The following is a 16911-nucleotide window of genomic DNA, read 5'->3' as shown; positions in this document are numbered from 1 at the left end:
AAGTAGTAAGACTTTTTAAGAAGCGCAAGGGCAGCATCTGGTTCACCATGCTTAATCTCAAAGTGATCTGTACAACGATGCACCTTCAGACAACCACACAGGACAGCAGAAACTGATTTACAACATCCATCAGTTACACAAAGCAGCACCAAAAAGTGCAGCGTGTTTGCACACCCTGACTGCTAACTCTGACCCGAGGATTGTATCTTTGTACATACTTTAATTGGCACTTCACCTAACCTTCCCTAAACAGCACTGAAAGCCAGGACAACTATGGAAAGATACATCACTTACTAAGCAAACTGATGTTTAAATAATTACCCCTAAGCTCCATAGGTTGAAAATGCTACAACAAAAAAATCCATTACAGGAATTGATTACCAAACCAGCATCATACTGGAGTTCACTGCCACTGCACTTAGCAGCTGTTAGAAAGTTTGTCAACTTTGCAACACTCAGGTTTTAGCCATCAGATCACTGACAGGTGGCTCAGTAGGTCCTCTTGCTTCACAAACACTCTTTGTACACTTAACTAGAATGGGAATGACAGTGAGAGAAGTAACTAACAATTTTAAGGCCTTGAATTTTATTTTAAAGTGTCTGGAAAAATACAGTCTTCAGTATAGTCTTAGTAGTATTCTCGATTAAAAGTTTCCATGACTTTCCAAACTTCATTTAACATGAACTAAATGAGATGCATGAATTTGTAACTGGTGAACCTCAGGGATGAACTGCAGTAAGACTGCTTCAAGTATTCACGGAGGTGGAGGGAGTGTACACAAAGCTCTTCCTAAAAGAGCAGGGCTTCTAGAAGTTGAAAAGTACACAATTAACACTTAACATCTACCTGTAGCAGGTAGAAGTGATTCTGAAATGCCAAGATCTATTAGAAGAATCAAGCTTTTCTTCCCTCACTGTTGTCTCACCTTTGCTTTCCTTTCAGCAGCTTCCTCCTGACACCTGAAAGCAGATCCACATTAACTCACCCCACATATCCACAAACCAGATGGTGATAAGCTTAGTGAGCTGTCGTGGTTTAACCCCATCTACATTTTAAAAAATAAACCACAATAAGGAAGAGTATCACTGGTCTTTCATTGATGAACTGGTATCTTAAGAAAATGGTAATGCTGGCATACATTTCCATCACTCTGGATAATGGATTGATACCTGAATATGAAGCTATAAAGAAAGGTAGAAAGATGTAACTATCCTGTCTATACACAAAACCAAGTAGCTGTTGCACTGTTTTCTGAAGGTACACTTCTCATTCCACTGGCATAATTAAAGAGGACGTGCACAATGCCAGCAGATATTAAGGTTTTCTTTGAGGCAGAAGAGCCTAACAAAAAAAGAGGAGGTACCCTGGAAAACTAAACTTAAAATGAGCTACTGGAACTGGGCATGTTCCATATGCGTTAAGGATCTTCCAAAGATGCCATTTCTTTGAGAGTTTCTTCACATTTAACAACCTAGACACTAAAAGGATACAATCAGCAAACAAAATCCAAGAAGACCCTCCAGCCATGTCAAGTATTTATTAAGCTCTCTTGCTACAGAAGAGACAGAAAGAGAGAATGAAATAGAAAACAGAAGAGAAGAATGTATGTGTTTAATTGTGTGGAGAGCTGACACTGCAGCCCTTATGTGTGGAAGGTGCAGAATAACCCTCATGTCACAGCACTTCACAGGAAGTGCTACTTCACTACCCAGTTTTAGCATTTCAAGTTCAAGAGAGTTGGACAGTGGAAGCTTTAAAAACAGAAAAGATTAGGTTGCAGTACAATGAATTTGTCTTCAATCTTTCATTTCTCAATCAGCACTCGATTTTTCCCCTTTTGAGTTTTCAATATGAAAACATGACGTCTGGAGAATCACACACAAAGTAATTTTTCTCTTTAAAAAGTCAATATAATTTTAATTGATCTGTACGAGCCCCTCTTCTCCCAACATCCTAATACTACTAGGTCAAAACAAGTTTTGGTACTCATATATAGGAAGTAGGTTAAATACTAAAGTTAATCCTTTCAGAAGGAAACACATTTTTGTGCGGAAGTGACAGTGGCATTTTAAGTGCCAGTGGCATTACAAGTGCCAGCATTCAACTGGTTTATTGTATCACGACTTCAAAAAAGACAACAAGGTATGCTGGACAGTTACCCAGAGTTCTGACCAGCACACCTGGTAATCCCATGCAGCAGCAAAATGTTTGGTTTGAAAAAGTGAGTTCTGTCAGGCTGCTTTTCTGTAACATTCATCATGTAAATAAACATGTAATTCTAAGTATTTAGTTTACAGAGACTGGATAATTCCACTTGTTCCAAACTCTACTTGTTTAAATATTTGATGTTTAAAATTAAGAGATTCACTTATTTCAGTCCTAAAATCCTCAGACTCAGCCTTCCATAAGGGCCCACAGTCCACTTTCAGAGATGTAATGTACATGTACAAAGATCTGCTCTTCCATTTTAGAAGTTGATAGCTTTGCCAAAGGACGCTGCTAGGTTTGCTTCCCTGAAGGCTTCTGACACTGTCTGTAGAGAGCAAACACAAAATTTACAAGTCATTAATAGTTATATGTAATAACAGCATGTCTGTGTAATGGTGTTCAACAGTCACTTTGGGAAAGACTTACTGGATGGGCATGGCAAACTCTGGCTACATCTTCACACGATGCTCCATATTCCATAGCAAGGGCAGCTTCATTAACCATTTCACCAGCACCCTGTAATTTAATGGTACTTGCAATTAGCACAAATCCTTATGCAGTAGCCCAGGTTCTCCTGAATCAGTAACAGCTTGTAAATAAGCATTTTTTGCTAAACAAGAAAAGTTGTATTTTAACTAGCACTTCAGCTGCTCCCTAACGTAAGTTGTAAGTACTTAATCTTTTTGGTGACTGTTCTCAAACCTAGTTTAAAACTAAATATAATTCTTAACAAGGGTATTTGTTCTGTCATTGCTGAGAATTGTACAAAAGCTGGGCTTTTTTCCACTACAGACAATACACACATTCTCAAAACTACAGTTTCATTGCTGAAACATACCCAAAACTTCGATGTCACCCTGGAAACTGAAACAGATAACTAGACAAGCAAGAGCATGTTACTACATCTGCACTCTCCTTTTTATTTGTTGTATGTAAGCATATTCATTCAGGTAACATTTCTTTGAGGAGTCAAAAATAGCGAAGTCTCCTCTTACATTTTTAGCACTTAGATCCACAACCATAAGATCTTCCCCCAGTCCCTTCCCAATGAAAAACATTATATTTATTGGTGTGAGACAGATTTAAGTTGTGCTTCAAGGTATGTTGATTTCTAAATTACTGGAACTGCAACAGAAAATAACAATAACCGGCATAACGTTTTATTGAGACCAGTAAAGAAAGCTGTACGCAAAGATGTATGGGTTTCTGTATAGCTCTTTTGAAAAAAAAAACCATATTTAAAGCTAAGAAATTAACAGAAAGATTAGGGTCTAACTCTGGGGAAACTGAAAAAAAAAAGAAAAGAGAGAGAGAAAAAAAGAAAGGATACTTTTCCCAAACAGGGAATATACAAAAAGTTTTTTTATGCAAAGTTCCATAAGTTACTGACTCCAGAGTTGGTGACTGCAAGATAAGGATACCAGCTTTGCTGATGTCTGAAGTCAGACGGAGGGGAAAAAAGTAAACACCATCAAGAAAGCCAGTCTTCAGTTCCCTTCAGTTCCTTCCAAAATTTGAGTCAGTAATTTCTGCTGTTCTCTCAAGTGCCAGTATTCATTAAAAAAACCCAACCAACCAAACAAAAAAAAAACCCCAAAAAACAACAAAAAAAACCCCACCAAAAACCCAAACAACCCCCCCCAAACCAACCAACCAAAAAACAAGACAACCCACCAAAAAAAAAAAAAAAAAACCACAAAAAAACCCCCACAAACAAAAACAAAAAAAACACCACAAAAACACAAACAAACCAACCCAAAAACAAACCAAAAACCCCACTCCACAAAACTGGTCAGGGAAACAAACACTGCTTCTCCTAACTCAACAACAACTCTGCAACTGTGCAACACCAAATAAGAAGACCCTTAAAAGGCCAAGAGGGCACAATGTACAATACTTACTGAGCCTAAAATGTGAGCACCCAACATCCTGTCTGTTGATTTTTGACTAAGTATCTTCACCATGCCATCTGTGTCAGCATTTGTCTTTGCTCGACTGTTTGCAGCAAATGGAAATTTCCCGACTTTGTATTCTACACCCTACAAAACAGACGTTACTGAGTTAATGACCAGCAAGAACACTGTAACCAGACAGAAAATTTACTGAGTACATGAACAGAAGTAATACAGAAATAAAACACAGGAGACACACAGAGCAATGTATAAGAACAACCACCAGAAGTGGCATAAGGGGTTATTAAAGATTAATTTGCAAATGAACAATATTAATGTCACAGAATGGAAGTCACTAAAGCAAACTGTGATTCTTGGGAGAGTGGCATGCAGAAGGGAATCGTATACCCTAAGCAATAAATTCAGATGCAGAAATTCTGGATAAAGCAGCTAGATAAATTACTAGACAGTGGAACCACATCCAAGGTGGAAAAACAGTTTTTGTCTGAAAAAACAAAGAGGTACCTCTTCTTTCAGCTGTTCTTCCGATTTGCCAACCCAGGCCACTTCAGGGTGAGTGTATATCACAGAGGGAACACAGTTGTAGTCAATGTGAACTGCTCCCCCAGCCATGCCTTCTACACAAATAATGCCTTCATCCTCAGCTTTGTGGGCCAGCATAGGTCCAGCAACTACATCACCAATAGCATAGATGCTATCAGACCAATGAAACAGAATAAGACACTGTTTAAAAACATCCTAGCACACCTGGGCTACCTTATATAACAGTCTGTTTGAAACATGTTACTGAAAACTCTAATCAAAATAGATTAAAATAGTACATTTTTCCAGTTTTCACAGAAGGAACACTTAGTGACATGAAATACACAGTGATTTCTAAATTACAAAACTTCAAAGGCTGAGTAAAAATTTTTAGTTCCTGAAATAAAACATTTATCTTGAGTTTTCCCTTCAGAAAATAAATATATATTCTGCCATTAAAAATATAAAGTGTTTTAGTAAGTTAAACTTTAAAGTGTTCTGCTTAAAAAAAAAAAGAGTAAGGAAAAAATTAGTCATACTTACTTTGGAATTTTGGTTTGGAATCTGTTATTGACTGGGATTCTCCCCCTCTTATCAAGTTCAATTCCAAGGTCCTCAAGACCTAGATTTTTTGTAAAAGGACGTCTCCCGATGCAAACTAGGAGCACATCACAAGTTATTACTTCTGCCTTGCCACCTGCAGCAGCTTCAACACTATAGAAAAATGAGGAGAAAAACCACTAAGCTGTAAACTTGCGGCATTGCCTCTCTCTGATTAGAAACTGCCATGACCCAGATGGTGACCTGCTGGTTGGATGTGACACCCAAAGCACTTGCATTCAGCCTGCCCATCCCTCCTCCTGGGAAGAGTTCAGGAGTAGAAGAGGAAAGAAGGAACAACACCTCTTACTACATTTCTTAACAATTGTTAGAGAAATATAGGGTGTATTTTCCCTAGCAAGTAGCACGACCCGTACACCAAAATAATTGGTGCTGAGTACTTGGCATCCAAAGTACTTAATATTTTGAGGTGGGGTAGGGCCATGTATGCTGAGCAAGCTTTCTTTAGGCCTAAGAACCAAACACTTATCAGCAGGTGCCCTGCATCACGTGCATCCCTCAAGTGCCTTGTGTTTAACTACACTCAGAACAAGTTCAGTTCCTGTGCTCTCAGAGCGCAAGAACCAAAGCATGGTAAGTGCAGATCAGTAAGAAGTGTGTTTCAGAAGCACAAGTCCTGAAACAAAATGAAACTCTAAATGTAGAAACAGACCGCATGAGAGATCCAACATGAGACATGAGACAGACCGCATGAGACATCAGCATGGCATGTAAAGAAACTCAAATCCTGGACCTTTAGAGTGGTGGACAGATCTCCCAAGCTACGGTAATACAGCAAATACAAGTCACCATCTTAAGGTTCCAGTGAAGAAACAATTAAGTTTACTTTCATTAAGTAACATTAAGCATTTTGTTAAATAGGCTTTATGTGTTTCTATACTAACTATTCACCTATAAAACTTCAAAGGGCTTGAGTGTGATCATTAAAATAACACTCTTTGGGTAGTTTCATTTATTTCTGCTTAAGAGCAATAAAGTCCCTGCCACACTTACTTTGACACAAGAAGAGGTGTGGACAAAATAACTCTTCCAGTAAGTAGCCAAGAATTAATGGCTTGAAAATGACTGTATGAACAATCATGATATTTATGCTAATTATACCAGAAGCAAATGTCTTGCATGAAAAGAAAGATTTGGAGTTCTATTTTTATTAGTGATCTCATTATAGCAATGCTGGTTTTATCCCAGCACACCTTCAACTCAGGTCAATGGACACTCTCCTGTATAAGCAACCCATGTCTCAATAAATCCAAAATTATGAGCTTTGTAATTTAGAATAGAGGATAAAAATTAAATGTTACTGAAGAGTTAAGTTTTTCTAAATCAATTTTTTATCTTTTAAATAATATCAGACTGTATTTTTAAACAGGTTTGATGTATTGGGAGGAAGAATATATACAGCATTCCCTTAGTTTTATGTTTAACACTTACGCTACATCGATTTTTCCATCTGGTCTCTTGGTAGCACCAGTAACTTTGGTGTTCAGTTTAAACTTAAATCCCTGCTTTTGAAGAATACGTTGGAAATTTTTAGAGATCTCCATGTCAATTCCCATTCCACCAACATGGCCCATGAACTCCACTGCTGTGACATCTGCACCGAGGCGCTGCCAAACTGACCCCTGCAGTCACAACAACACAGGTTAAGAGAGTTTTTAAAAGTAAACTTCAGATACTTTTACTCTAATACTTACCACAAACTGTAAACTTTTTAAAAGCAGGACAACACATAACAGCACTGATCAGTTTCTACAAATGTTACAGTGTAAGATTTCCCAGCCTTTCCATCCAAAAAAAAAAAAAAAAAAAAAAAGGTATCACTGCTTATTTGCATCCCCAAAACTTCAGTGATAGAATTTGGCAGATTAGGCTTTTAAAGAAATAGCTAACAAAATAACTAAGTATAACTCATGTATGTTGTACATTATAGGTATAGAAGAAATTCAAAATCAAAGAATTTGAAAGCAGAACCCAAAGGAAATTACTTGTGGTGTAATAGCACTAGAAATTAATCAAAACAAAGCACATTAAGGAAACTTTATGCAATAAAATGGAACCACTGCTGCTTCTGTGTGTATTTAACCATATAACCATAACCACAGTGTCAGCCTCTCCAACAAAACCCACATACACCTACTTATCTGCAATCACCTATATCCATCCAACACAGAATTTCACTTTGCTTTCTCCTTCCCTGCTTAATGGTCAGCAGGCTAAGCAGATGTGCAAGGTTTCAAGCAGTTGCAAGACTAGCCAATATAAATTCTTTTTGAACTGTCTATGGAAGAGGCAAAAGGACTCAGACCAAGATGAACTACAAAGTCCCCACTCCTTTGTACATATTCTATCAAACAATCACATCACATTAAAAGTTTCTTGAGATTAACTCCTAAACACAACAATTCATCCTGAGTTAAAGTGAACTTCCCTTAAAATAGAGAGTCTCATCTATACATAAAGCACGTGTAAACCTCAGCAGAGGTTAAACACCATTCCCACACACCCACACCTTCCCAAAAAGAAAAATAAACATGGGAGGCCCTGTATGTTCCTCTCTCATCTCTGTTTATCTAACCAGCTGCACAAGTACTGATCCCACAGACACTTATCCCAGCTTTTCTGGTAAAAAAGGAGCTAGCAGGCTATGAAGTCTGAGCAGATTCATTACAACCCCCTGCACTGTTAAATCACAGCAACACCATCAAATACATCAAAAAGTAAAGCCCTGTTCCTTTACAGATTTAAGACCAAGTAGTTTAAATATCCTCTCACCAGTTCCACACCAATGACTCCTGCACCAATGACAACCATCTTTTCAGGAACTTTTTTCAGGGACAGAGCGCCAGTGGATGACACGATATTATCTTCATCAATCTAATGACAAAGAAATGCACAAATGGAGGTTTACAATCTCTTTCACGTGCTATATAGGAAACATACAGAAGGTGAGGTGCAATAAGATGCAAAAAATTGTACATACTAAATTATGTGGCTATAAGCCACTGGAAAAAAAGTACAATTAACATTTCGAATACGTACAGTAATTCCAGGGAAGGGAGCAACTTCTGAGCCTGTGGCTATCAGTATGTTCTTTGTATTGATAACCTGTGTGCTGCCATCTTCTTTAGTTGCAGTGACTTGGTTTTTGCCAGTTATTTTTCCAAACCCAGATACATGTACAACCTTCAGTAATCAGAACACAGTAAAGTCAGATTCAAATTTGTTATGTAAGTTTGGCTACATTTCATCCAAACCTCACTCATGTTTAGAGGTGCTGCTAACACATATCTTTACATCACTATCTGGTACAAATCACAAAGTAATTATATACTATTCTTTTAAGTAGATTAAGAATGAAGGAACTGATAGTTTCAAAGTTTTCTAGAGGAGAAGCATTCAAATTCTGCCCTTGTCGAGCCAGCCACTCAAATAAATTTATGTGACAATGTGGAAGTGTAAAAAGCAAGAAATTCAGATCAGAAAAATGGATATACCTTAGTTTATAATCCAAAACTAACCTTGTTTTGTTTAAATAAATGAGCAATTCCACCTGTTAATGCCTTCACTGCACTACTCTTCTGTTCCATCATCTTCTCTAGATTCAAACGGATTCCTGAAACTAAAATTAAAAAAAAAGCTTACATCAGGCATTGCTGTGTTTTAATCTTAAAGGACCTAAGCTCAACACAATTAACAGCTCTGAAGTGTTGAATGTCCCTAATAAATGCTAAAGATTACATTTAACAGCAGCTATGTTAAAAATCAGTATTACACTTTGCAAATATAACTTATCTATTCATGATTCAGGGTTCAAGGAGCAAACACGTCACTAAGCCTCCAAATGACAGATAAAGGGTATTATTTATAAAGTTTTCTGACCAGAAAACCATAGTAGTCTGATTTGAAAGATTAAATTATTAAATTTGCTTCTTGATAGAAACCATTTATATTAACAGTCACTGACAGTTGTTCTTCACACTCACTTTCAATTCCTCTATTAGCAAAATCTTTTCCATGGGCCAAGTGATACAGATGTGAGTTGTTCAGCAAGGCCTAAAAAAGACAAAAAATTATGAACTGGGACATACGTTCACAAGGATGAGTTATTTATTATATTATCAGAAAAAAATTGCTGATATTATGTGCAAAACATTTTTACTATTAAGGAAAAGTCTGATGTACGTATTAAAAAATGTGTACTTCAAACAAAGAAATTGCACACAGTAACTCTGAGTGTTTTATTAAGTTACACGGTTAACACAGAAATAGAAAATTGTTAAATCCCCGCCTATCCTTTCTGCACATTTCAGCCAGAGAAACTGATAATTACTCCATAGGGATTAAAAAAAAGTAGAGCAAAAGAAAGATGATTCTGAGTGCCAAAGAGAAGATACAGAAAATCTGGATGAGGAAGATCTACACTGAAATGCCGGTTAGGATTTTTGCCTGTGTAGACACATGTGAGTTCAATTTTCAGCTGTTGTGCTGAACTTACTACAACAGCATAGCTAGCTGAGCTGAAGCTGGATGGCTAGGAGCTAGCTCAGGTACACTGGATTCCAGAAATCACAGATAAAATTAGCATAGTTTTTATAAGGATGGCTATAAATCAGCAGCTCGGAATGCAGAACCTTAATAATTGTATTTTGATTAGAAATAACAATACAGTTAGGGAAGGATCTTACTAAGAAAACTGATTCTTTCACTACAGCCATCCCTAAGACGAAATTATCAGTACCTTCACAAGAAGGTCAACAGTGCAAGTCTGCACAGACTGAAATCTAAAGCAGGCACAGTAAAGGATTCAAAGGACATTTTGAGACACCCTATACAGATATGCTTGAGTAAAATCAATACTGTCAAACATAGATCATTCCATTTTATGACTAAGTCTTATCAACTGTCTCAAAAATTAATTTCTCCATTTCACGTAACTGTCACCACCCTAAACCTGTATCATCCACATTACTTAAAGACACAGCCATCACTTAAGACCTCAGCAATTAGAAAGAAAAAAAATCCATGCCCAGTGTATTATTTTGGGTGGCTTTCCAGAAAGAAATATTTGAATAATCTGTTATTGCCTAAGTGTATGCAGCCTACATATCCATTTCTAATGAAGTTTATTGCCATTCAAACAAATTCTGGATAGCATTCAAGTTTAACCATGGGTTCAGTAGTATTTTCGTAAGAACTTCAACAGACAACAACCAAAAAGGGACTCAAGAAGTCAAACAGACCCAGGTAAAGTTCCAAATTTTCAAGGTAACATTGTGTAGATTTAAATTTTTGAGTGGTGCCTCAGTATACTATAATATTATGAACTTCATTAGAACTATTATTAAAATATTTAGAAAAATTGATATATAATTTCAAAGAATTTTGTATTTATATTGTATTTTCTCTTCCCATGCTAATGGAACCTCTTGAACAAACAGATTAGAAACAGCAATACAGTTGGGAGAGATCTTATTAGGAATATGATGTTTTTTACTACAGCCTTTACAAACCTGGCATTACCAGTGTCCTCCTTCACCTGCAGGGTGCAGTTGAGGCAGACTCCTTTCACCAGCAACAGCACTATGCTTACAAGGGCCTGGGTCTGAAATTACTTTAAGCTGGATTGACAATGTCAAATATTAGGTTCTTCTGAACTATTACTTCCTTCTCTTTTCTTTCAGAGTGCATGCCTTGGACTCACCCTTTCCCCACGTGCACCACTCAACTCAAGCACCACCAGCCCCACCTTCCAGGCCAATACTGGTGACAATACTGATATAGCTTAGATGAGTATTTCAAGAGCTAATCAACTAGGCTCTTGCTACAGTCAGTGGAGAGAGAAAGGTCTCTTCCAAGCTTGGTGCAGTCAAACAAAACCAGAGTTCTCTCCCTCTAATTTAGATTTACTTTCTCTTCATCTAGTGACACAGTTCAGCACTCCTTAAACAGAAGAACATCACTGTAGACAAAGCCACAGGTTTATTTTGAAGAAACTGATAGGAGATCAAGAACTTCACATGGTATAAGAGGTACAACCATCTGAAACAGTTCAGAGACAAGGGTCTGAAACAACAGTCATTACTGGTTACAACAGAGACTCGACAGCTCAGAGTGAGAAGATACATCTGTATGTACCTCTGGTTTTCATACTTTTCCTCTCTTCCTCTTTCCTTTGTGGGAAGGACCACAAACCAAAATTTGCAAACAAAACATTTCTATTGGGTAATAGAAATAGAAAATAAACTTTTAACCCTTTAGGTTCCTTATGTTTATTTGTATCCTCAGCTCACTTACTTTAAAATTTTGATTTTTAAATAATGTATGTCTGTCCTTAAAAGCTCCTTAATCTTCTTCCAAGTGATGCATATAACGTCTGTTGGTTTTAATGCAGTTATGACAAACTATGTACACTTACCTTGGATGGAATACATCCAACATTCAAACAGGTTCCACCTAATGTTGCATTTTTTTCTACACACACAGTCTGAGGAAAAAGAACAGGGGGAAAAAAGAATTTTTTAGCTATACTATGCTACCATTTCCTTATAGGATATACCACAATTTGGAATTAATGACAGAGATCAGGCAATTACCTAGTAATCCTACCTCTGCAAACATCTCATCAATTTAATTGCTAAATTTATTTTGCGGCTCAGATTTCCCTTCCCTCATTTTTTCCTAACTTAAAACTTTGCAACAAAATTCTCTACCAGAAGACAGCCACATTCCCCACTGCACCATTCATCCTTTCATACAAATTTAAGTGCTGTCCTACTTAAAAAAATCTACAAAGTTGCCTCAAATAAATAAAACACTCAGTTCAATGAAAAATGTTCTCCTTACAATTAGAGAAAAGAAAAATGCAAAAAGCAAAAAAAATATAAATCATGCAAAAGATGCATAAAAACAAGCAAACAACAGATAATTGAACCAGCACAGAGTAAAATCCCATGAAGTAATAATTTCTTTGAAGAAAACTAAACAGAACAGAACCCATAAACAACATGTCCCCTCTGAACAGACTACCCTGTAAGACCCATTCCTATAAAGTTATGCCACTAGCTATAAAGAAAGAAAAAAAAAATAAAAATCAAGTAAAGCAAAACCCAACAAAAATACAGTCAATATCAACAGTTATGGAAAATATTCCACCTCCTTCTCATCCACTTAACCACATCAAAGTGCACAAAGGACAAAAACAACTGCCAAAACCTCACATAAAAACAGTAAGGGGGAGAGAATACTGTGAAACATTTTTACAGAAGCAAAAGAATTGGCATCTCCTTCTTTGCAAGGTACATACATATTCAAAATAATAGTTCCTTGGTTTATACTCTAAGGGTTCCAGTCTGCTGAGAAGCAACTACCCAGGTGAAAGCCTTTCATAATTTCTTTAAACTGCTGCTTTTGTGCTAAGGTAAGGGTGATGTGAACAGCGAGAGCAGAATTCATCAAATCAAAGCACAGGAACACAGATGATGATCCTCTACCTGCCCTTCCTCTTGTTTCAAGCACACCAATACATAAAACACAATCCAAGAGCTTTGACAGCTGCACTGTGGATCAAACAGCACCAGACTGCTCCTTCCTTTACCCAACAAGGATGTTCTGCCTCATCCACTTTACATCAACTTCCCTGGCAGGGCCAGGCAAAGCTGTTGGAAAGCCAGTGCCCAGAGAACACTGTTGGCAATAACACGGGATGCTGTGTTGGTGACACAACGACTTAATCCTTGTGCTTGCAGACACAGCACTGAAACTGAAAGCTAAAGTTCAGGAGTTCCACTAGCAGCAGACTCAGGTTCTTCCATGGATGGTGCAACTATAGAATCTGTCTTTTTGCCAGTCTCAGAAAACACCTTACATTCCTCAGGGATGCCAAAAATACTGTCCATGTTTATTCAGTGCTACAGGTGGCACACACAAGTACGTCCAAGGATTTTGCCCTTTCTGACTAGCTGTAAAGCAGTGTGACATGATTATGTTTTACTATGATGAAAAACAGAATCCAGGGCACTTTTTAACCTCCTTGTGTGGTATCTTATTTTTAATCACAGATTTGAAGGACTCAAGGACAGCCTTGTTCCAAGAAAAGATGGCATATAGCCAGCCACAAAAATATCTTTAGAATAATCAAACATGAACTTATGTGGCTGAAGGCCTTAATCTTAATTAAAACCTGTAGCATGGAGCACAGTTTTTCTCAGCTACCAATAGCTCAGTAACAACATACACCTCAAAGCAAGAGTATTTATTATGACAAAAAAATTATTTACAGACATGGATAAAGACAAAACTCAGTTATCTGCACTAGGTCACAGATAGATGTAAAACTTAATGGAAACTCATTTATATTTTGGTACAGTTATACATCAGAAGGCCTAAAGATACCCAAAGATACACAGCTGTGAGAGTACTGACCACTGAGGGACAACACTCAGAATTACAGATCAGTTCAGTTTGAAGGGACCTCCTCTGGTGGCCTTCTAGTCACACCTTCAGCTCCAAACAGTCAACACCAAAGACATCAAGAGAGGTGATTCTCCCCCTTTGCTCTGCTCTCATGAGACCCCACTAGGACTGTTGTGTCCACTCTGGGGCCCACACAAGACAGATGTGGCCCTGCTGGAGTGAGTCCAGGGGAAGCCACTAAGTTGATCCCAGGGCTGGAGCACGTCTCCTGTGAAGACAGGCTGAAAGATATCATTTTTTTCAGCCTGGAGAAGGCTCCAGGGAGACCTTAAATCAGCCTTCCGGTCCCTAAAGGGAGATAACAAGAAGGCTGGAGAGGGACTTTTCACAAGGGCACGTAGGGACAGAAATGGCCCTAAGCTGAAGGTAGGTAGATTTAGATTAGCTATTAGGAAGATATTCTTTACTGTGAGGGAGATGAGGCACTGGAACACGTTGCCCAGAGAAGCTGGAGGTTGACTCCTCCCTGGAAGTGTACAAGGCTGGGCTGGATGGGGCCCTGAGTAACATGGTCTAGTGGAAGCTATCCCTGGCCATGTGAGGGGAGTTGGAATTAGATGATCTTTAAGGCTTCTTCCATCCCAAACCATGCTGTGATGTATCAGGTGACTCAGGACCTTGTACAGCCAAGTTCTGAAAATACTGAAAGATGAAGACTACATGCTGTCTGGGGCCCTGTTCCAGGAATGGAACTCCATTCATCAACAGCAGTTCCTGTCCTTACCAGCTGGTCAAACCAGCTCATTTTGGTCATGAAGTCTATTCTTCATCATTCAGAAACATTGTGATGTTCAAGACTGCTATCATTGCCTTCTCAGATTACCAAATAATTAAGAGCAGAATAACGCAGTGCCAAGAGAGTCAGTTGGTCTCATATTAAGGAATGAAGGCAAAAACATATCCTGTTGAAATCACATTCAAAAAGCCTATCAGTTGAATATAGCTTTTCCCCCTTTTGAGTTCCCTCAGTCTGTTCTTCAGGAGTTTTCCAGTGGCCTTTTTGTCAGTCATTGTCTTGTTGTTTTTTTTTTACTTTGTTGAGAGAAAAATTCTTTCCTATCACTGCTTTCCCAACTTCTCTTTCACAGGAGTATAAGCCCACCCTTCAAATTCACCTGGATGACTATTCTGCTATCTGATTGAGGTCTCATCTTACCTTAAACCCAAGCTGAGCTGCTTTGATAGCAGCAACATACCCTCCAGGCCCAGAGCCGATAACCGTGACATCAGCGTCAACTGAAACGGAGAACACTTCAGTTACTTTTGTTTCACCAAGTAAAATTTTACTGCAGGAACGCCACTTTTTAATTTCTGAAATAACTCACATTTGAAATTTGTGTGGTGTTTTTTTTTTTTAAAAGCAAAATAGCTATCCAAAGTTATGCAAGTTTATAAACTAGGTTTAGATAAGGAAGTTACAACTCATACCTGAAAGTAACCTTCTGGACAAAGGGAAAGGTTGTGTGAAGGTATTGATTCCACAGTAAAAACAACCAGTCTTAAATTTCACAAGGAAAATAATGTAAAATGACACGAAGAAACTGAATTCCCCATCCCTCTTGCTACAAATCCTTTAAAACTTAACCCAAGATGTCTCAGTAGTTTATTATACATTTTTCCAGCATAGCCTCTACTGATGTTTAGAACAAAAGATAAATGATTACTGAACACCACAAAATCAGTTTATAAAGAGGAATATATGGCTGCAATAGGTATCTATGCAACCTCTATTGATTACAAAGCAGCAGAAGCTATGAACTTTGCACCTCGTTCATATCTCGTAACCACAATCTCCTTTGGAATATTAATTTTATAAGATATGAACAGTGACGGTAAAGCTCAACTTTCATTGACAGGTTTAGCTTGGCATTAAATAATGCAAATAAACCACTTTTTTCATCCAAATCTCCACACTTACATAGATTCCACTGTCACCTGGAAGACTGATTTCTGAGCTTGCTTTGGTTTTTGTACGGGGCTTGGGTTGGTTTTGTCAAAAAAAAAAAAAAAAAATTCACAATTTATTACCTTGATCAGCATAGGACCTTTGTGACACTGCATAAATTCCCTGGAGACCATGATGAACTCGATCAAAATGGTTTCTCTAGAAAGGGAAACAAACTTAGTTTTAAAAGCTGATGTCTACCTCTGAGGAAAAATAAGCACTCAGCCACACACAGGCGAGCACAGTTACTGTCCCCAGTTAACCAAAAGGGGAACTGCACGAATAAAGCAGACACGGCAGGCAGGGACTGGAACAAGAGGCAGAAGGTGCTCTGCCACCTCAGCCTGTCACACACCTGCTCTCAGGTCAGCCTCGCCTAAGGCCGCCTCTATCCCCACAAACTTTCAACCCTTCACACGGGGCTCTCAAACCACTTAATGACATAAATTAGACACCTACAGGAGTTTGCGTCTTGTTGTTCCGTAACCATCCCCTTCAGCCACTTCCTAGGAACATCCCAGAGGAGGTTCCGGAGGGCAAGGGTTTTTTACCCTTTACAAAAAGGTAATGGGACAACACAGAACAGCTGCTATATGCATCTCAAGGGCGGAAGACCTCGTAACTGGAGCAGAGCACGTCCCTGGAAGCATTTGCAAAGCCCAAGGGCCGGGATCGCCCCGCTGACAGCGGCGCTTTCCGCAGCCCCCGCGGCCTCTGCGGGCCGGACACCGGCACCGGCAAACACACGGCGGCAGGAGGCTGCTCCCTGCTGCCCAGGGGCCGTGAGGCGCCCGCGGCCGCCTCGTCCCCTCCGCCCGGCCGAGCCGCGAGGGGAAGGGCAGCAGAGCAGGGAGGGGAGCGCGGCCGAGGCCCGCACCCGCCGCGGCTCCGCCCGGCCTCACGGCCGCTGCCGGCGGGGTGCGGGGGCCGAGCGCAGCTCAGGCCCGAGCTGCCCGGCGCGGCCCCCGTCCCGTCCCCTCCCTGACTGTCCCTCCCCGGCTGCCCCACCGCCACCGCCGCCGTACCCGAGCGAGCGCGCAGGAGACGCGGCCCCAGCGCTGCATGTCGGCGGTGCCGCCCGGCCCTCAAGGACTCCGCGGACGCGCGCAGGCGCAGTGCGGGAGGGAGGGCGGGGCGGGAACTGTGGTGACCCTCCTGTGGCGACCTCCGCCGGGGCTGGGACACCCGGAGCGGGGGAACAGGGCGCTTCCCGGGGGCGTTGGAGTGTT

General features: G+C 39.6%; 1 protein-coding gene across 1 annotated transcript; it reads right to left on the bottom strand.

Annotated features, from left to right (window-relative positions):
- Window positions 1-1524: 1524 nt before the first annotated feature.
- DLD (dihydrolipoamide dehydrogenase) lies at window positions 1525-16813 on the bottom strand. The gene is made up of 14 exons (XM_050323839.1): window positions 16708-16813; window positions 15766-15841; window positions 14894-14973; window positions 11681-11749; window positions 9249-9318; window positions 8784-8884; window positions 8305-8448; window positions 8038-8139; window positions 6697-6887; window positions 5188-5358; window positions 4627-4816; window positions 4111-4248; window positions 2636-2725; window positions 1525-2534 (listed from the first exon to the last, which is right to left on the bottom strand). The coding sequence occupies exons 1-14, from the start codon at window positions 16744-16746 to the stop codon at window positions 2469-2471; spliced, it is 1527 nt and encodes a 508-aa protein (XP_050179796.1). The 5' UTR covers window positions 16747-16813; the 3' UTR covers window positions 1525-2468.
- Between the last annotated feature and the right edge of the window lie 98 nt (window positions 16814-16911).

This window comes from Myiozetetes cayanensis, unplaced genomic scaffold, assembly GCF_022539395.1.
Source record: "Myiozetetes cayanensis isolate MyiCay16 unplaced genomic scaffold, myiCay2020 scf3, whole genome shotgun sequence".
Classification (NCBI taxonomy): domain Eukaryota; kingdom Metazoa; phylum Chordata; class Aves; order Passeriformes; family Tyrannidae; genus Myiozetetes; species Myiozetetes cayanensis.
The sequence above is the reverse complement of the archived record's forward strand: the minus strand, read 5'-3'. Positions and strand labels throughout refer to the sequence as shown.